This window comes from Aotus nancymaae, unplaced genomic scaffold, assembly GCF_030222135.1.
Source record: "Aotus nancymaae isolate 86718 unplaced genomic scaffold, 86718_ANA_hifiasm-v0.15.2.pri h1tg000028l, whole genome shotgun sequence".
NCBI lineage: Eukaryota > Metazoa > Chordata > Mammalia > Primates > Aotidae > Aotus > Aotus nancymaae.
The window spans coordinates 29,632,224-29,652,926 of record NW_026988441.1 but is presented as its reverse complement, the minus strand read 5'-3'; the positions used below and the strand labels follow the sequence as shown (position 1 = coordinate 29,652,926).

Below are 20,703 nucleotides of genomic sequence, written 5' to 3'. Positions count from 1 at the left end.
TGTCTGTCTAATCTATTCATCCTATCTATCCAATTTCTCTATCTATATGTCTATCTGCCTACCAATCCATCCATCAGTCCATCTTATCTATACGTTCATCCATCTATTTATCCTGTCTATCTATCTATCTATCTATCTATCTATCTATCTATCTATCTATCTATCGCTATCTATCCATCTGTATAATCTATCCATCATATATATCTACTCTCTCTATGTACCCATTCATCCAGACCCTGACTGTGTTCCTCTGCACCCAGCTGGCCTGATGCCAGGTTTGGCTGGCTGCCCGGGCATGGGAGAGGCACCCAGGCTGTGGGGATTGGTTGGCTCAGCCCAGCCCAGCCCAGCCTCCCACAGACTTCCCTACATCAAGAGCCAGGGTCAAACACCTCCCAGCAGAGGGAGAGAGGAGGTTGTGTGGGACAGGCTGCTCCTGACAGAAGGTGCCAGGCTGGGGGTGGGGGGCCTCAGGGGGCCTAGCCTGGGATGGAGAGGGGCACTGCCCAAGGCCCAGGCAGCTCCTGGGCGCTGGCCTGGAGGGGTGGTTTCCTGGTAACTGAAACCAAACCTCTGGCAACCTCCCAGTGATTCAGCCTGGGCCTTTCTGGACTTTAATCAGTCTCTGTGTCTCTCTCTCTCCCATTCTCAGTGCTTACCAGGTTACTGGAGGCCACTGGGCTTCTGGTTTCTGGACTTTAGATCTCAGCTCTTGTTTGCCCATCCCTGAGCCTCTCTGCTCTACCTCCAGCACTGCCCATCCCTGCCCCTCTCCGCTGTCCCCTGAACTCCCCCAGCTCTTCCCTGGGCCTCAGGACCTCACCCTCCATCCCGTCCCCCTGCAGGATGTCACTGCTGAGCCTGTCCTGGCTGGGCCTCGGGCCGGTGGCAGCATCCCCGTGGCTGCTCCTGCTGCTGGTCGGGGTCTCCTGGCTGCTGGCCCGCGTCCTGGCCTGGACCTACGCCTTCTACGACAACCGCCGCCGGCTCCAGTGTTTCCCGCAGCCTCCAAAACGGAACTGGTTCCTGGGTCACCTGGGCCTGGTGAGTGTGGCAGCAGGCTGGGTCTGGGGTCTCAGGGTGGATGGACTTCCTGAGGGGTAAGAACGGGGCTCAGGGAGTGGGGGTGAGGGGGTGGGCTGGGATCTGAGGTCGCAGAGGAGCAGGGGAGGCGTCCTGCTCATTCCTCTGCTTGTTCACTCATTTCTGTGCTATGCCAACCCAAGCCCTCCTCACCGCCTTATCCCCCCACTCCCAGCCTGCATTAAATCCTTTTCCTGCCTGTCTTTCCACATTAGTTCCCCTCTGTGGGGCTCCTGGGCAGGGGCTTGGGTGCACAGAGAGGCGAGCCCCTGGCATTCCCACATTCTCCACTGCTGGACTCGAGGCCTCCTGTGCCCACTGCCCAGGGTCCTCTCCCTGCCTGGCCTATTTCCTGGGATGAGGGTACAGCTGGGCCAGAGGAGAGGTGTGGGCTGTCTCCCACCTCCACCACATCCGGAGGCACCTTCCTCTTATCTTGTTCCTCCCCAGTGAGATGTCCCAATAAGTCCTGTTGCCAAACCCAGATAAAAGTTGGCCATTCACTTCCCCTTTCAGAAGCCTCCCCGACCTTTCTCCTCCCCCGGACCTTGCCCTCTGGCTTAGACCTGCTCTCCCCTTTGGGGGATGTGGTCTCAGTCTACTCACTGCCAATGGCAGGATTGATGGACGTGTGAATTCATCAGGTGAAGTGGAAGGGTGCACGGGACGCACTAGCACAGAGCCTGGTGCAGAAGCTGCTCCCGGGGGAGCCACTGTCCTGATGGACAGTTAGAGTCACCCTGCCCCCTAGTGGCTGCTGAGAAGGGAAGGTATCCTGTGTGCAGAACCTTCTCCATGGGAGGAACCGGAACCTGCGTGGACCAGCCAGGACATGAAGGGATGTGGGGACCAGCCTTAGGGACATGTCCTGAGGCCATACTGCTCCCCATAAATCTCCCCTGTGAGGACCTCCTCATATGGCTGCCTCTGGGCTGACATGACTCCCAGAACAAGAAAATCTTTCCTCTCAAGTTAAGTGGGTCTCTGTGAGCAGAGAGTGTGTCTTCTCCCTCTGCCCTGGGATGCACCTTTGGGACTTGCAGATGGCCCAAGAGAGATAGAGCAGAAGGAATGTAGACAGATAGGTAGATAGGTGATAGGATAGATGGATGGATGGATGCACAGATAGGGAGAATAGATGGCTGGCTGGCTGGATAGGTAGGTAGGTAGGTAGGTAGGTAGATAGATAGATGGATAACAGGATAGATTGAGGGATGGACGGATGCATGCATAGGATAGATGGATGGATGGATAGATAGATTCATAGAGTAGTAGATAGGATGGATAGATTAGGTGGATAGATAGGTAGAGTAGATATGTAGGATGGATAGATTAGATGGATGGATGATAGCTAGATGATTGACAGATAATAGGATAAATGAATGAATGTACAGATTGGATGGATGGGTAGACAGATATTTAGATAGAAAAATTAGGATGAATAGATTAGATAGATAGATGAATAGATAGATAGGTAAATTATAGGCTAGATGGATGAATGGATGAATGGATAGATGAAAGATGGATAGATAGATGGATAGATAAGATAGAATGGATGGATTAGACAGGTGGATAGATACGTAGAAACATAGGTTAGATAGATAAATATACACATAGATATATAGACATATAGGTAGATATGTATATATATATACAGGTAGATAGATGGATAGGCAGAGAGGTAGATAGATGATAGATAGATACATAGGCAGATAGGTAGGCAGATAGGTAGGCAGATAGAAGAGGGAGTTTATTATGGAAATTGGCTCACAGGATTATGGAGGCTGAGTTGCTTCATGGCCTGCTCTCTGCAGGCTGGAGAAACAGGGACGATGGTGGTGTAACTCAGAGTCCAAAGGCCTGAGAAGGCGGAGGTCTGATGTCCAAGGGCAGGAGAAGATGGATGTGCCAGCCCCAGAACAGAGCAAATTAGCCTTTCCTCTGCTTTTTTGTGCTACCTGGGCTCTCAACAGATTGAATGAGCTCTGCCCACATTGGGGAGGCAGTTCTTCCTTCCTCAGTTTACCAAATCGAATGCCAGTCTCTTCTGGAAATGCCCTCACAGACACAACCAGAAATAATGTTAGACTGGCTATCTGGGCATCCTTTAGCCCAGAAAGAGGACACCTAGAATTAACCATCACAGGAGGTGACGGCCCCTGCCTTGCTTGCAGGTCCCTCCCACGGAGCAGGGGATGAGGGTCCTGACTCAGCTGGTGGCCACCCACCCCCAGGGCTTTAAGGTCTGGATGGGCCCCTTCATCCCCATCATCCGTTTGTGCCACCCCAATATCATCCGGTCTGTCATCAACGCCTCAGGTACCACTTGGAACACCTGGTGGTGGGTGCTGTGGTGCGTTTGAAGCCTGCAAGTCCCTCTATCCCCAAGCTCCTGTGTGGCCCCTGAGGTACTCTGGCCTCTCCTTTCCTTCTCTCTCAGCCATCTTCCTCTTTCTTTCTTGTATTTACCAATTCCCATCTCAGCGTCTCCTCTCTCCATTGCCCTCTGACTCCCCGTTCTGGTGCTCTGGGCTGCTCTGGGGTCCCAAGAGACCTCAACCCAAGGCCTTGCCCTGGAGGAACCCCCAAGCTTAAGGACATGGATCTTGACAGAGACATCCCCAACTTCATGGGGTCAGGAAAGGGCCAGAGGGAGATGGATGACAGCCCAGGGAAGAACAAGGTCTTCACTGGGGAAGGCTGGGAGGCTTCCTGGAGGAGGAGTTGCTGGAGCTGTGTCTGGAGCAATGAGTAGGAATGTTTGAAAGGAGAGTGTGGGGTGATGCAATTGGGCATCGTTAGTATTCAAGGTCCCATGCCAGGCCTAGCATCACCTTGCCTGTCCCAAAGCCCTGAACAATGAGGAGGACTTGTGGCTGGTGGAGGATCCGGGCTATTATTTCCATAATGTCCACCTCTCTGGTGTGGGTCACTTCCTTGTACCCTAAAATCCTGTAGCTTGTCTGCCCTAAGTTCATTGCTCTCTGCTCTAGGCCCTGGCAATATCCAAAAGGAGACTCCACCCCAGCTTGGGACCCTTTCCTTGACCCCTGTGCTTCCCATCTTGGACAGGCCAGGCGAAGCAGGGGAACGGGCAGCATCCTACAGAGACCGTGGCTCTTATCTCAAAATTCTGCATGACTCTGGGCCGGTTCCTAGCTGTCTCTGGTTATTGAGGTCTCTTTCAGTTGTGAGTGGTGGAAACCCAACCTGATGTGGTCTAAGTAACGAAGGAGAATCTATTGACTTTGAAGTCCAGGGAGGGTGGCCTTCAGGCATGGCTGGATCCAGGTCTCATACAGTGTCACTGGGAATCTGTCTTCCTCTCTTGGCTTTAGCTTTCTCTACTTCACTTTTCCTTTCAAGGCAGCCTTTTCCTCATGATATCAAGGATGAGTCCCAGAAGCTCAGTTCCCACGGGAAAGCCCACATTTCCCCCAGAGTTCCCAGAAATGGCCCCTGATTTACTTGTCCTGGCCTGGGTCACAGGACCAATTTTTCCTCCAGTCTCTGTGTCTCTGATGGCCCAGTCTTGGCAGGTCTGAGGCTTCCAGAGCTACTGTTTTGGGGACACAAAGAAGTTTGATGGTTAAGGACTCAGGCCTTGGATGCAGACAGACCCAGCCTCAGGCCTCAGGCTTATGGTCTGGGACTGTGGGTAGTGACTTTATCATCCAGAGCCTCAGTCTCTGCATCTGGAAAGTGGGATGAACACACCCAGGGAACGTGGTGTGTGGCTCCACATGGGGAAAGACCTTTTCTGTCTGTGTCACTGAAGGACTGGAGAGTCCTGCATGGAGGATGTGAGGAGGAAGTTCATGGGGCTCGGCACTGAGAGGAGGATGAGATGCCGATTGAAATTCTCAGGGAAAGGGCCTCGACCTCCTCCCTGCAGAGCCTTCTCTCTGACAGCCCAGGAGAGCACGAACTGGGTCCCGTGTGTTTTTCTCCAGATTCACAGCTCGGAGGAAGGTCTCCTTTACACGCAAAGCCTGGCGTGCAACTTTGGGGATGCGTGCTGCTGGTGGGTGGGGCCCTGGCACGCGATCGTCCGCATCTTCCACCCCACCTGCATCAAGCCTGTGCTCTTTGCTCCAGGTAGACACTGCGCTGGCCACGCTTTGCCCACAGCTGGGGTCTCTGTGCTGCCTCCAGCTGGTCCCGTGCCCATGTGCAGACAGGAGGGGCCGTGGTGGAGATGCCACTGCCTCCATCTCCCCTGGACTTCCACCTGTCTGACCTCCGTTCCTGTTTGCTCATGTCTGGGGCGTGTCTCTTTGATGGCTGTTGTATGGTCAGGTCTGCCGTATGGCCATGTCTTGTCACATGTGTACTTACACCTGGGTCCCGGTCATGTCTGAAAGATGTTATGTCTGGTTACACCTGGTATAGCATTACAACCGGGGTCATGTAGAGCTATCACGTGCGGGGCTCATCTGTAACCAAGGACATTTGGGGCACGTGAGACCCATCTGGCTGTCGTCTGAGATGCTGTTTGACATTGTCATTTTCTCCTGCTGGTCACATCTGGGCCATGTTTGGAGCTTGTGTGAGGTCTGGGACTCACGGTCCCTACCTGAACGGTCTGAGACATTAATTGAATCTTTTCCAAGGCGTGTGTTATTGTATGTTTGGGTCATGCCTTAGGAACTCTCTGGGTCACATGTGGGCTATGTCTGGGACATTAAAGGTACCGTATTTATCTTCTACCTGGAGCCTGTGTGTGGAGCATGTGTTTACGGTCGTGTTAGAGCATTTCATGTGCATGTCAGAGCATGCTGTCTCTTGTTGGGAATTGTGATGTGTTTTGTGACCACGTCAGGACATGTGAGCACATGTCAGGGTCATGCTCCATGTCCCAGGTCCGTGTCAGAAGATGACTTGTCAGATGTCAGAGAGTGCTGGGGCAAACAGGGCGTCCTAGGTCCTTGTGAAGGCATTTTGCAGAGGGCTGAGCTATGCTCAGGGGTTGCAGAACATGTTGGATCATGTAGGAGGCATGTCGAGGCATGCTGGAGCCCTGATGTAGCTCCTCTGTGCCATGTTAGGCAGCGTCATTGCTGTGCTGTGCTGTGCTGCCTTAGCCTGGGCTGCTCTCCCTCCCCTCCCCCATCCTCCCTTCTTCCTCTGTCTTCGGCTCCCTTCCTGCTATGCGGGGCTTGGATGTGGCGAAGTTCAAACCTCTGGCCGGGAGCCTTCCCCCACCCTCAATGTCCCTCCTTTTCCTGACTCCATGGCCCCGAATGTCCTCATTTATGTCAGCCGCCATTGCACCAAAGGATGAAGTCTTCTACAGCTTTCTGAAGCCCTGGCTGGGTGAGTGTCTGCAGGTGAACAGGGTTGGGAACAACCTGGGGGGCCAGGGGAGGGTGCTGCCCTTGACCCAAGACCCTTGGCTGCCCTGACAGGGGACGGGCTCCTGCTGAGTGCCGGTGACAAGTGGAGCCGCCACCGCCGGATGCTGACGCCTGCCTTCCACTTCAACATCCTGAAGCCCTACATGAAGATTTTCAATGACAGCGTGAACATCATGCATGTGAGTTCTTTGAGGCCAGGGTCCCAGCTGCAGCCTTGGGGTGCAGGGACCACAGACAGATGTGGTCTGGAATTTTGGCTCTGCTGGGTGGCATTGGGCCGTTGCTCTTCCCCTCTGAGCCTCGGTTTCCTCATCTGTAAAATGGGGAAAATAATCCCTACTTAAAAGATGGTCGAGGTGATGTAATGGAGTCACATCCCTGGTGCACAGTAGGTGACCAGAAGGTATCTGTTTCTATGTTTTTGTCACCCAAGCCCTGTAAACTGAAGAGGGTCATGACGACAATTGCATAGTAGCTGTTGCTGATAAGAAACCACCTGAAAATTCACTGGTTTTAAACAATAAGCATGTGTGATTGTTAATAAGTCTGTGGGACAGTTGGTGGGTTCTTCTGGATGTGGAAGGTATTAGTCACGGTACATGAGCAGCCTGGGGTCATACAGGCAGCCTTGTGGGTGTTGGCTGAGTTCTCTCACATGTTTGGGTCTTGTCTGGCTTCAGACTGATACAGATGGCCTCAGCTGGGGCCCCCGGATGTTCCTCCATGTGATTCTGTCCCTCCGGAAGGCACTCCATGGTTCCCAATGCAGGCAGGATTGCAGGGAGTAACACGTGGCTTAGCTTCATTAGTTATTACCTCATCATTTTCACCACATTGTATTTTGACATTGAAAGCCAATAGTCCCACATAGAACCAAAGGCAAGGGGGTAAAATAGGCTCTGTCTATTATTGGGAGTTTCTGAAAAATCACATTGCAAAGAGTGAAGATGTGGGGGGAAGGGAAGAATCAGGGTAGGGTTTTTGTGACGTGCCTAGAATTTTTTTAACTTGCAAATCAATGTTAAGCTAGTTACTATTTCATAAATTCTTCTGGAAGAACAAGAAACTCCTGAGTCAGAGACAAAGGATAGTTTTACTGCTCATGACACAGAGAGCAGCATGTGTTTCTTGTTAGACTGCATTTTTTCTCCAAGCTTCCCAAATCCCGTGGGCTGACGCAGGTGCGCCTCTATAAATGCCTGCTGACATCATATATTGCATTACAGGGAAGGGGCATTAGGCTCAGGAATCTGTTTTTATAGCAAGCAGAAGCAACGTATCCAGGGGGTGTCATTACCTTGTCCCTCAAAGTTATTCTCTGCAAACACAACACTGAGACATTTTCCAAGTTAAGAACATCAACAACATCAATGTCTTGCATTCCTGACATACTCAGAAGGGATGCTCAGGACTCATGGAGGACTACCTCTACAAACATAAGGCTATTTTGTAATCAATTTATAACAATGCAGTTGAGGAAACCCAACATTTATTAAGCACACACCATATACCAGAAACAATGCCATGTGCCCATTGCATGATATGAGTATGTGTATTTTCCAATTTGATTTTAACAACTCTGTGAAGGAGAGATTACGTATTTCTGCCCCATGGTAGAAGATAAAACTGCAGGTCTGAGAGATTTGGGAGCTAACTCAAGCTCACCCAGCTAATGAGTGAGCTTGGCATGGTGGAACAGAGTTTCTAACATGAATTATATGGCTCCAAAGCAATTCCTCTTAACTGTTCCTGAGAATTTGACAGGTGGGATGTAGGGGAGGGTAAGGAGTTGACTAATGGCACACGGAGCACAGGAGGTGGAGCTGGAGCTTGAACCTAGGTCTCTTGACTCCCAATCTTGGGTCTTCATCTCTTAATAGTAACAGCTTTTGCCCCCACCATAAACTCCTCCCTGGAGAGGGGTCCCTGGAGAGAAGATAAAGAGGCTTATTCTGGGGGGTCCATCTTGGTGGTTGGGGTTTGAGAGATGCTCAAGGGAGCAAGGGACCCAGGTCTGTCCTCTTCTGAGTAGGCCAAGTGGCAGCGCCTGGCCTCAGAGGGTAACGCCCGTCTGGACATGTTTGAGCACATCAGCCTCATGACCTTGGACAGCCTGCAGAAATGCGTCTTCAGCTTTGACAGCCATTGTCAGGAGTGAGTTCTTGCCCAGGGTCTGGAATCTTGGGACATGGACCCAAGGTGGGTAGGTGGGGGAGGGAGGACTGAGCATGGAAATCAGAAAAACCTTCCTGGAGGAGTTTTGTTATAGCTGATCATTGAAGGACTGGCATAAACTTTATTTTGAGTTTTCCAGGGAGACATTGAAAGGGTTTGAACCGGTGGGTATAGTCAGAGCGGGTCTCTGTCAGGGACTGACTGTAATGCAATGCTAAATGGACTTAAAATGGATGCAAAGAGGCTAGCGTGGAGGCTGGACCATGGACCAGGTGGAGGGGAATAAATTCTAAGGTTTGTGGACAGTTTCAAGGAGAAGGGGCAGGACTGTGTACTGGGAGGGAGAGAGAGGAGTATAATGTGCAAGCTGTTCTGGGTACCTAGCGGCATGGAGGCATCTCACAGAGATGGGATGCAGGGAGAGAAGAGAGCTTGGAGAGTCAATCTCATGCTGATCCCCACTCTGTATGGAGGGGTCATCTGTTCCTGGATACTGTGTTTGCCAATAGGAGGTAGCTTCTGGCTGCTGGTGGGAGGTGCTCCTGGGGTTTCAGGTGCGTTAAATTGTTGTCTCCCTTCCCGCCCTTATCCTGCAGGAAGCCCAGTGAATATATCGCCGCCATCTTGGAGCTCAGTGCCCTTGTGGTAAAAAGACACCAGCATCTCCTCCTGCACACGGACTTCCTGTATTATCTCACCCCCGATGGGCAGCGCTTCCGCAGGGCCTGCCGCCTGGTGCACGACTTCACAGACGCCGTCATCCAGCAGCGGCGCCGCACCCTCCCTAGCCAGGGTGTTGAGGACTTCCTCCAAGCCAAGGCCAAGTCCAAGACTTTGGACTTCATTGACGTGCTCCTGCTGAGCAAGGTGGGCTGCTCTGGGATCTGAATTCAAGAAGTAGAAGGGAGCTGCGTGTCAACTGTCAGATCAAAGAACTTGGGTTTCATCCAGAGGGCACATTTCTGGGGAGCCAGAAATGGGCTTGATGAAGAGAGAGACAGGTCAGAGATAGGTTTTGGAGATAACTCTGTGGAATGCACCTAGCAGGGCATGGCTAAATGAAATTGTGAAGAGTCTGAGATTTTACTCTATTTATAACTTAATAAGTGAATTGTTCACATTTTAATCTACACATCTATGTTTGTATCTATGGCTGGGTCTATGTTTATGCTTTTGTCTATGTCTTTCTATATATTTGTCTCTGTTTGAGTTTGTGTCTGTCTGACTCTGACTATGTCTGTGTCTTCGTCTTTGTCATTGGCCATATCTGTATGTCTTTGTATTTGTGTCTTCATCTTTGTCTACGTCTATGCCTTTGTCCTGTCTTTTGTTTTTTTTTGGTTTTTTTTTTTTTGAGACGGAGTTTCACTCTTGCTACCCAGGCTGGAGTGCAATGGCGCGATCTCGGCTCACCGCAACCTCCGCCTCCTGGGTTCAGGCAATTCTCCTGCCTCAGCTTCCTGAGTATCTGGGATTACAGGCACGCGCCACCATGTCCAGCCAATTTTTTGTATTTTTAGTAGAGATAGGGTTTCACCATGTTGACCGGGATGGTCTCGATCTCTTGACCTCATGATCCACCTGCCTCAGCCTCCCAAAGTGCTGGGATTTTTTTTGTGTTTTTTTTTTTGTTTGAGACAGTGCCTTGCTCTGTCACCCAGGCTGGAGTGCAGTGGCGCGATCTCGGCTCACTGCAACCTCTGCCTCCCAGATTCAGTGATTCTCCTGCCTCAGCCTCCTGAGTAGTTGGGGCCCTACATTATGAGTCTCAGCACATTTTCTACTGAGAGAGAGACAGAGGGAGAGAGAGAGAGAGAGAAAGAGAGAGAGAGAGAGGGAGGAAGAGGGAGAGAGGGCACAAGCTTTGCGAGAGATGATAGATGTGCTTTGTTCTGGATGCCATATTCCTTAGACTTGCAACCCAAATGTCTCCAGGCAGACAAGATTCATTTACCACTCTAGAATGCGAGCAAATATTTTTGGAGCAATACTTAATCTCTAATTTCCAAGGCAAATTGGCATTTAATTATCCTGTAACCCAGGTTGCCAGTAACCTTGTCTCAGAAAGTTTTCATCATGCAGAAACAGGAAAGCATTCATGGGTCATTGAGTCTTCCCAATAGGGACCCAAGAGGAGGCAAGGAAGCCAGGGAGGAAGCCCATGGGATGGGGGCTCTGGCCATGGCGACCAAGAGGGGTCTAGGAGTGCAAGATGGACTTGGGTTTCTGGAAAGAGGATGAATCTTCAGAGATTGTCTCAATAAGACTCAAGAGCCTTCAGAGCTGGTGTGACTTTTTATGGTGGGGGTCTTGGCGGGGGGATTATTGCCTTCTCTCCAGGATGAAGATGGGAAGGCGTTGTCTGATGAAGACATAAGAGCAGAAGCTGACACCTTCATGTTTGAGGGTGAGGGTCCCAGTGTGGGGCTATAGGGGGACCGGGATCTCTCCATTCCAGGAATGTGGTGGCTGGACCCCCTCAGCCTTCCCATGCCCCTTCCCCCATCCCTCCTGAGGTCCTCAGTGTATGGGTGCTGTCCACCTTCGGGTGCTGAAGCAGCCCAGAGACCCAATCCTGTCTTGCTGCCCCTCAGGCCATGACACCACGGCCAGTGGTCTCTCCTGGGTCCTCTACCACCTTGCAAAGCACCCAGAATACCAGGAGCGCTGCAGGCAGGAGGTGCAAGAGCTTCTGAAGGACCGTGAGCCTAAAGAGATTGAATGGTGAGTGAGGGTGCTGGTGGCTGTTCCTGAGCCCCTCTCATTGGCTCTGCTCTCCAGGTGGGGAGGGGAGGAAGAGTTGATTCAGCCACTATTGCTTAGTGGGAATAGGAGCAGAGGACCACAGGCAGGGCTTAATACCCGCCCGACTGTCAGGGGAAAGGTTGCAAGCCCTTAGAAGTGAAAGACCCGGGCTGCTGAGAGAATTGGTGATGATATGTGAGGACAGATAATGCCACTTAGCACATGTTCAGCAAACGAACTTTCCCTCCACTCTCTTCCTTTTCTCCCAGAAATAATATAATTTTTTCAAACATCTTCACTTTCTGAGTGTTTGCTCTTCTGTTGCCTAATTCCTACCCTCCTGTCCAGTCCTGGTATTTATAAGGGAGACTTGGGGTAAACGTCATTCATTCTTGTTCAGAACACCTGCACCATTCATCCATCCAGTCCTCATTCAGCAAACGCTCCCACACTGCATTGCACCCCCACGTCTGCGCACAGCATCTTTCTGTGCTCTGGAGACCTGGGAAGGACCGAACCCAGGGTTCTGTTTTCCAGGTTCTCCCAGCCTGGTGGGGGAACTGTCCCTGGTCAGGACACTCACAGCCCACATGGGCAGGGATGGGGCTTACAGTAAGAGAAGCATGACTGGGGGTATAGAAAGTGTCTCAGTTGAGAGCCTGAATAATGATCAGTAGCTAATTGGGTACAGTTGGGGAACAGTGCTCTAAGTCAACAAGACTGCCTGGGGTCTTCAGGGGAGGAAGAGAGAGAGTAGAGTGGGGACAGAAAGGAGAAGGGGAGAAAGAAGGAGAGACTGAGTCATGGTGAGATGATAAAACTGGAGATGGTAGCAGGGGCTGACTGCGGAAGCCTTGGGGAAAATGTTAATGTCTTCAGTTTTATCCCAAGGGCAATGGGGAACCATGGGAAGTGTTTGAGCAGGGAGGGACAGGTCAGATCTGGGTACCAGGAAGTCCTTTCTAGGGCTAGTGTGGAGGGCATACTGGAGAGGACCAGCTGTAGAATGAGGGCACAGGGGGGACATTCTGAGGCCTGAGCAAGGCCAGGGCCTGGAGGAAGGAGAGGAAGCATTGGAGTGGACAGACGTCTGGGATTCAGTGTCCTCCCGTCCACGCCTTCGCTCAGCACAGCAGTCCTGGGAGGGGAAGAAACATTTTTATGCTTTTAAAATCAAGAATTTTTTTTGCATTTTTATTTTTTGAAACACATTTTTATTGATGCATAATAGAGGCACATAGTTTGAAATACATGTGATAATCTAATATATTCATATAATTGATAAAGATCAAGTCAGTGTACTTGGGATATCCATTGCCAGAAATATTTGTCTTTTCTTTATGCTAGAAACATAACTAACATAAGCAAACTATTCTGGAATGTACAGTACATATTGTAAGCTATAGTGAGACCACTGATCTATCAAGCGCTAGGTTTTATTTCTCCTATCAAACCTCATATTTGTACCCGTTAATCAATTTCTCCTCATCCCTTCCTCCTCTCTACCAATCTACCTTCTATTTTCATGAGACCCACCTTTTCAGGTCTCACACGTGAGTGAGAACATGTGATATTTGTCTTTCTGTGCTTGGCTTATTTACTTACCGCAATGACCTCCAGTTCCATCCATGTTGCCACAAACGACAGAATTTCAGTCTTTTTAACGGTGGCATAATATACACACCACATTTTCTTTATCCATTCATCAATGAATGAGCACGTAGGTTGATTCCATCATTTGGCTCTTGTGAATAGTGCCACAATAAACACGGAAGTATAGATATCTCTTCAATAGATTGATTTTCTTTCTTTGGGATAGAAATTTCTTCTCTTTCTTTTCAGTAGTGGGTTTTCTCAGTTTTATGGTAGTTCTAGTTTTAGTTTATTGAGGAACCTCTGAGCTGTTCTCTACAGTGGCTGTACTAACTTATATTCCCACCAACGGTGTGTGAGAGCCCCCTGTCTCCGCATCCTCACCGGCATCCATCACTGCCTGTTGTTTTGATAATAGTCATTTTAACTGGGATGATGATAACTCATTGTGGTTTTGATTTGCATTTCTCTGACGATTAATGACATTGAGCATTTTTTTCCATCTACCTCTTTGCCATTTGTATGCCTTCTTTTAAGAAATGTCTATTCAGATCTTTTGCACATTTTAAAATCAGATGATTTGGTTATTTTTCCTATTGAGTTGTTTGAGCTGCTTATATATTCTGGTTATTAATTGCTTGTCAGATGGGTAATTTGAGAATATTTTCTGCCATTCTGTGGGTTGATTCTTCACTTTGTTGATTGTTCCCTTTGCTGTGCAGAAGCTTTTTCGCTTGATATAACTTCATTTCTCTATTGCCTGTGCTTTTAAGGTTTTACACAGAAAATCTTTGCCCTGACCCATGTCCCAGAGTATAAAACCAAGATTTCAAGCAAAATTATGTGAGTGGTTAAGAGCAAAGGCCGAGAAGACTTAATGATAAAAATGAGCTTCCTGATTAAGCTCCACCTTAGTGGTGACTACAGGCAACAGTTTTCTGTGTATTCTTCCAGGAAATGGCCATCCCGATGCCCACATTTATATGAGCCCACACTGTGATATTTATTTATATGAACATGCACTGTAATTTTCCTTGTAAATGAAAGTACATAAAATAGACGCAGGTCTGTACATTATCTCTGAGATCCTTTACTTTTCCTAAAATATAAATTTTGGAAAATGAGTTCGCTTTTAAATGTGCTATTTATCTTTAATTGACAAGTTTTAATTCTTTATGTTTAGAGGTACAGTATGATGTTATGATGCATGTATACAACCTGAAATTATTAAATCAAGGTAATGAACAAATCCATCACTTCATGTATTTATCATCTCTGTGTTGAGAATATTTGAAATTTACTCTCTCAGCAATTTCAACTAATACAATACATTGTTCACTAAAGGCACCACGCTGCGCAGCAGGTCTCAGAAACTTACCCGTCTTGTCTAACTGAAGCTTCTACCCTTTGACCATCGTCTCGCCCTTCCCTGTCCCTCCCCTAGCCCTGGCCTCTGGTAACCACCATTCTACTCCTATTTCTATGAGCTCGACTATTTTAGGTCCCAAGATAAGTAAGATCATGTGTGTTTGTCTTTCCGCACCTGGATTACTTCACTTAGCATAAGCTCCTCCAGGTTCTTCCACGTTGTGGCAAATGAGATAATTTTATCTTTTTAAAAGGCTAAATGGTATTCCATTGTGTGTATATATACATCAGATGGAAAAAGAGCATTAAATTCCAAAACCAATGATAAAAGAGTTCTTCTTGCACCAAATGAGACATTACAGATAAGACTGGGGTTTTCCTTGACAATCCTGCCACCCTACCTAATTCTCTCTCATTCTCCAAAGGTGTCTCTAAGCCATAAATTTATCTATCTATCTCATCTATCTACCATTTCTACCATCTATGTATCTATCATCTATATGACTATGTATCTATCATCCATTATCTATTTATTTATCTACCTATTATCTATGTGTCTATGTATCTATCTATGTATCTTTTTCTTTTTTGAGACGGAGTTTCGCTCCCAGGCTGGAGTGCAATGGATTACCCAGGCTGGTAATCTTGGCTTACCGCAACCTCCACCTCCTAGGTTCAAGCAATTCTCCTGCCTCAGCCTCCCGAGTAGCTGGGACTATAGGCAGGCGCCACCATGCCCGGCTAATTTTTTGTATTTTTAGTAGAGACGAGGTTTCACCATGTTGACCAGGATGGTCTCGATCTCTTGACCTCGTGATCCACCCTCCTTGGCCTCCCAAAGTGCTGGGATTACAGGCGTGAGCCACCGCGCCCGGCCCTATGTATCTTTATATCTACTCCCTATATCAGCTATCTATCATCTTTCAATCAATCAATCATCTATCTCTCCATCATCTAACTATGAATCACTCATTTTTATAAATACATTTCCATATACTTTCTGCTCTTTTACACGTACATATGTATATGCTTGTAATTTTTTTCACTCAACAGGGTGCCTTAATGCTGTTTTTTTTCTGAGTGCTGTATATTTTATTCCATATTTTATTCAGCTCATTTCTACATGGAAGAGGACATTAAGCGTTTTTAATTATAGTAGGTATTTACAATTTGCCTTCCAGAGTGTCTGTACTGATTTACCTGCTAGCCTGTGGTATATGATGAGGTTAATGATCCCTATTTCCTCCTTTTGTTTAGCTGTGTAGTATTCCATTGTGTGGGTGTTTACCTAAACATTTTCCCATTAATGTATATTTGGCTTGTCCCCAAATTTTTGCTAAACTGGAAACAATGCAGTCAGCCTGTGTGTACAGTGAATCATTCCTTCCATGTATAAGCATCTCTGCAGGACAAATTTCCTGAAATGCAATTGCTGAATCAAAGACCATTTGCACTGTACAATTATTATTTTTTAGACAGAATTTCACTTTTGTAGCCCAGGCTGGAGTGCAACGGCATGAACTCAGCTTACTGCAGCCTTCACCTCCCAGGTTCAAGTGATTCTCCTGCCTCAGCCTCCCGAGCAGCTGGGATTACAGGCACCCACCACCATGCCCAGCTAAGTTTTTGTATTTTTTTTTTAGTAGAGATGGGGTTTCACCATGTTGGCCAGGCTGGTCTTGAACTCCTGACCTCAGGCAATCTGTCTGCCTCAGCCTCCCAAAATGCTGAGATTACAGGCATGAGCCACCGTACAAGTTGACTGCAAATCCTTTACTATTAGTTGAGTTTTATGGCAAAACTTTCCCATAACTTTGCTGATAGTACTATTGTATTATTGAATGTTAAATCTTGGCCAACCTTCATGTTTCTTCTTTTGATGGATATTTTAAGAAATAAGAGTGAGGCTGAACATCTCTGGTTCATGTTGATGTTATTTGCTTTCTTTTTACGGAACTGGTTTTCTTACTATTTTTGCTCTTTTTCTTTGGATTCTTTAAAAGCATTTACTTTTAAGAATGTGTGTTAAAATTAATCTTTTTTTCTGTCTTGTGTTGCAAAATATTGCCTCTTAACTTTTTGAGGGCACTTTTGATTAATTTCTATGAAGTTAAATTGGTCCACATTATTCTTTCACAACTGTAAAATCCATGTATTTCCCAGGATTTTGTTTGGAGGGCGTGGGGACCCCTTCACCAAACGTGAAGTTTTCACTTACTCTCCTGTCTCTTTCTGAGCTCTCCGTTGTGTTCCACGGGTCTATTTTCTTGTTTTTGCAATAGTGCCACACTGTTTTTATCATTCCTGTGACTTTGTAACAATTCTTTTAAAAAGTTAAAAAGAAAAGAAAAGAAGACGTCTCACTTGCACACAGAGAAGCTGGAGAGTAGTGTCTTGGCTCCCTCGATAATGACTGGAGCTGGGGTGTTTCCTTAGGGATGACCTGGCGCAGCTGCCCTTCCTGACCATGTGTGTGAAGGAGAGTCTGCGGTTGCATCCCCCTGTCCCTGCCGTCTCCCGCTGCTGCACCCAAGACATTGCTCTCCCAGACGGCCGGGTCATACCCAAAGGTGTGCACAGCCTCAAGGGGAGGAGACTTCTGGGTAGGAAGACGGGCCCCTCAGGCAGGGGGGCCTTGTCCTGACTGCCCCTTCTCTCCCACAGGTGTTATCTGCCTCATCAGTGTTTTCGGAACCCATCACAACCCAGCTGTGTGGCCGGACCCTGAGGTGCGCCCCACCCCTCTGTTTTTGTCCATTCCAAGGCTTCTAGAGGAGGGGGCAGGGTTTTGATCAGGAGAATCCAACATCACTTCCCTCCCAGACACACACAGCTGTCTGTCTCCCCAAGGCTGGTGGACCTGGGAGACCCCACCCAGCAAGCCTCCTTGGTCTCACCTCCAGGTCTATGATCCCTTTCGCTTTGACCCAGAGAACGTCAAGGAGAGGTCACCTCTGGCTTTTATTCCCTTCTCAGCAGGGCCCAGGTAAGGGTGGCCTGTGTCTGAGGCGGGGACAGGGTGATGGGTACAGGGGTCTGGGCATGACAGTGGGGAAAAGGAGGACATTGTAGATGGTCCGAGTTCCAGCTCTCTTTCCCTCCCCTCCTGTGAAGTTTATGGGAAAAGGTCCATAGAATAGGGTTGGGTTGGTGCTAGAAGGATCCCTGGTGTGCTCAGAGCACTCTCACACCCTATCCTTGGTCTAGGCTGGGGGCTGGATCTGGGCTAGGCCTGCAGGATATGTAAGCCCACATGGGGCTCCAGGCACGGATACCCACTTTCTCTGTCCCTCTAGCTGATCTGGACGGGGTTAGGTGTCCCAGCCCAGGTTCCTGGCTTGATGGGGCCAGGATGGGGTTCTGCCAGGTTGCAGTCAGAGTTCCCACCTCCCTCCCCTAGGAACTGCATCGGGCAGGCATTCGCGATGGCAGAGATGAAGGTGGTCCTGGCGCTCACGCTGCTGCGCTTCCGCGTCCTGCTGGACCACATGGAGCCCCGCAGGAAGCCAGAGCTGGTCCTGCGTGCAGAGGGCGGACTTTGGCTGCGTGTGGAGCCCCGGAGCTGAGGTCTGCAGAGACCTACTCTACCCTTCCTAAAATGACCCGATTCATCAAAAGTGAGGCATAGAATTACCATATGACTCTATTCCACTGTAAAGCTTTCCGTCCTAGATATATACTCAAAATAATTGAGAAAGGTGTTCAAACAAAAAGACGCCTGTGCATGAATGTTCACGGCAGCCCTATTCACAGTAGCCAAGCGATGAAAACAACCCCAATGTATATATTACCAGATGAAAGCATAAACAAAGTGTGATCCATCCATACAATGGAATATTACGCAGCCATAAAAAGGAATGAAGCACAGATCCATATACTGTGGATGAACCTTGAATACGTGATACTGAATGAAAAACATCAGATGCAAAAAGGTCACACAGTGTATGATGCTTTTATCTAAAATTTCCAGAACAGGCCAATGTGAAGAGATGTAAAGCAGATTGATGGCTTTCAGGAGCTGTGGGGAGGTGGGACTGAGGAGGACCTGCTAATCAGGACAGGGTTTCCTCCTGGGATGGTAAAAATTCTCCAGACCCAGATAGTGATGAAGGTAGCATGACATTGTGAGTGCACTAAATGCTATTGAACTGGACACTTTGAAATGGTTGAAATGGTGAATTTTATTTTATGTGAATTCTACCTAAAAATGGTGTAATAACTCATATATATTTTTTCCATCTGGATTATTCACACAGGAACATGTTGTGAGCATCTCTCCATGACATTAAATCATCTTAGGAAACATTATTTTGTGTTTTTTAAAATGTGCATGTTAAGTATTCAAATCAGTCTTAAATTTTTAAAAAGACATAATGTTAGAAAATAATTTAAAAAGATTTTGCCTCAGTTTGTAAGAATTGTTCCCATGCACATTAATGGCTTGAGATATTATCAGTTACAAATCGAGTTGTTCTTCATCAAAGGACTTTTGGGGTGGAGATTTTATTTTTATAGCAATAGATGCACAAATACTTCTATAAGATACAGGTGTGGTTAGAGACTTTTCCAGAACAGGTATGCCCTACAAACTCCACGGACACTGACTGTTTTGGTCCTATTAACAAGTAGACCACTGAAAAGGGAGAAGGTGACATTTTAGCTTCCCCAGGTAAATGTGATTTTCATGCTCACACTCATCTTATGGAGTGGATGTTAACTCTCTTGCTCAAGCTCACTCAGTGAGTGGCAGAGTGGGGATAAATCTGGTCCATTTGGCATCAGAGGTCATGCGTTATCCTACCACAGAAGTGATTTTCAGAGTGAGTCTTAGCCCCAGGCACATGAGATCACCTGGGAGCCACTCCAGAGTGAGTAGATGAGACTTTGACAGGGGGTGCCTAAATTTTTAAATGTAATACTGTTGACAGGAAATACATTCACTCATGTAAAAAGTTAAATGCACAGTGACAAGTATTGGTGAAGTGTTGGTGCCACACATATCCTTCCTGTGCCCGGTTTCTCCCTCTTTCTAAAGGTAAACACTTTTACTCTTTGCGTACCCTTTCTAGCCTGGCGACAGAGTGAGATTCAGTCTTAAAAAAGCAAAAAACAAAACCCACACTGTTTCCAAAGCATCTGCATTGTGTGTTTAACTTCCATAAGTAATGTATGAGAATTCTAGGTCCTCTAAATAATTAGCAGCCCTTAGTAGTGTCAGTTTTGGTTCCAGCCTTCCTTATAGGTATGCTGTGGCATATCCCTGAGATTTTAATTCACATTTCCCAGTGACTAATGGCGTTGAACCATTCGTGCCTTCATGTACCTATTTGACATGACTATATTTTCTTTGGTGAAGTGTCTGTTCAAATAATCTGCCTATTAATTTTTCCTTGGGTTGTTTGCCTTTTTATTGTTGGATTTTGGGTGTTCTTTATAGATTTTGTGCACAAGTCAGATGTATGATTTACAAGTATTTGATTTACAAGTATTTGTCAGATGTGTGATTTACATATCTTTTTCCTAGACTCTGAAGTTTCTTTCCTAGAGAAAACATTTTGAATTGTTTTGAGGTAATACTTACCAATTTTACTTTTTTATGAATTATGTTTACATTGCCATATATAGGAACTCTTTGCTTAACTGGAGTTTATGGAGATTTTCTCCTACATTTTCTTTTAAAACTTTTATAGTTTTAGATTTTACATGTAATTCTATGATCAAAATTTAGTTTAATTTTGTATGGGGTGTGAACTATGGTTTGACTGTTTTTTTAAAAAAATAGATATCCATTGTCCCATGCAATTTTTTTGGAAAGCGTATCCTTTTTGCATTAACTTGCCTTGCAGGTTTGTAGATCACTCAATTGTTTAAATTTGGGTGGATATATTTCTGGATTTTCTATTCTGTTTCATGCTGGCCCAATACCACACTGCCCTGGTCACTGTAGCATTATAGTATGTCTTTAAAGGAATAATGGGAATCCTGCAACTATATTTTTTTCCAAATAATTTTGGCTATTCTGCATCCTTTGTGTTTTTATGTAAATTTTAAGATCAGTGTGTCTATTTCTACAAATAGTCCTGATAGGATTTTAATTGAGATTTCTGTGAATCTATAGATCAATCTGAGGAGACTTAACAATGATATTGATTCTTCCAGTTCATCAACATAGTATACCCTACCTTTATTGTCTTCTTGGATTTCTTTTATCAGTGTTTTGTAGCTTTCACCATGACAATCCTGCACATATTTTGTTAAATTTACAGCTGAGAATTTAATTTTTTCTAGTGTACAATGCTAATAAAATGGTGCTTTAAAAGTTGTGTTCTTCAGTTGTTTATTGTTAATACATGATAGAAGTTTGCATCCTGTTTTTGTAAAA

The 20,703-nt window shown here is 46.9% G+C and overlaps 1 protein-coding gene across 1 annotated transcript; it reads left to right on the top strand.

The window, feature by feature from the left end:
* Positions 1-407: 407 nt before the first annotated feature.
* On the top strand, positions 408-20,644 carry LOC105729220 (cytochrome P450 4F2-like). The gene is made up of 13 exons (XM_064381706.1): positions 408-446; positions 846-1,044; positions 3,258-3,402; positions 6,346-6,399; positions 6,492-6,619; positions 8,473-8,594; positions 9,212-9,482; positions 10,956-11,022; positions 11,210-11,339; positions 16,758-16,891; positions 16,986-17,050; positions 17,225-17,307; positions 17,722-20,644. Exons 2-13 carry the CDS (start codon positions 847-849, stop codon positions 17,885-17,887), a joined length of 1,563 nt encoding a protein of 520 aa, XP_064237776.1. The 5' UTR covers positions 408-446; position 846; the 3' UTR covers positions 17,888-20,644.
* Positions 20,645-20,703: the final 59 nt, after the last annotated feature.

Bases quoted from the DNA above. Each gene is read 5' to 3' on its own strand.
- LOC105729220 (XM_064381706.1), top strand. From the start codon at position 847: ATGTCACTGCTGAGCCTGTCCTGGCTGGGCCTCGGGCCGGTGGCAGCA. The intron at 3,403-6,345 runs GTACCACTTGGA...CATTTATGTCAG, and splicing joins GTCTGTCATCAACGCCTCAG to CCGCCATTGCACCAAAGGAT. The intron at 6,400-6,491 runs GTGAGTGTCTGC...CTGCCCTGACAG, and splicing joins CTTTCTGAAGCCCTGGCTGG to GGGACGGGCTCCTGCTGAGT.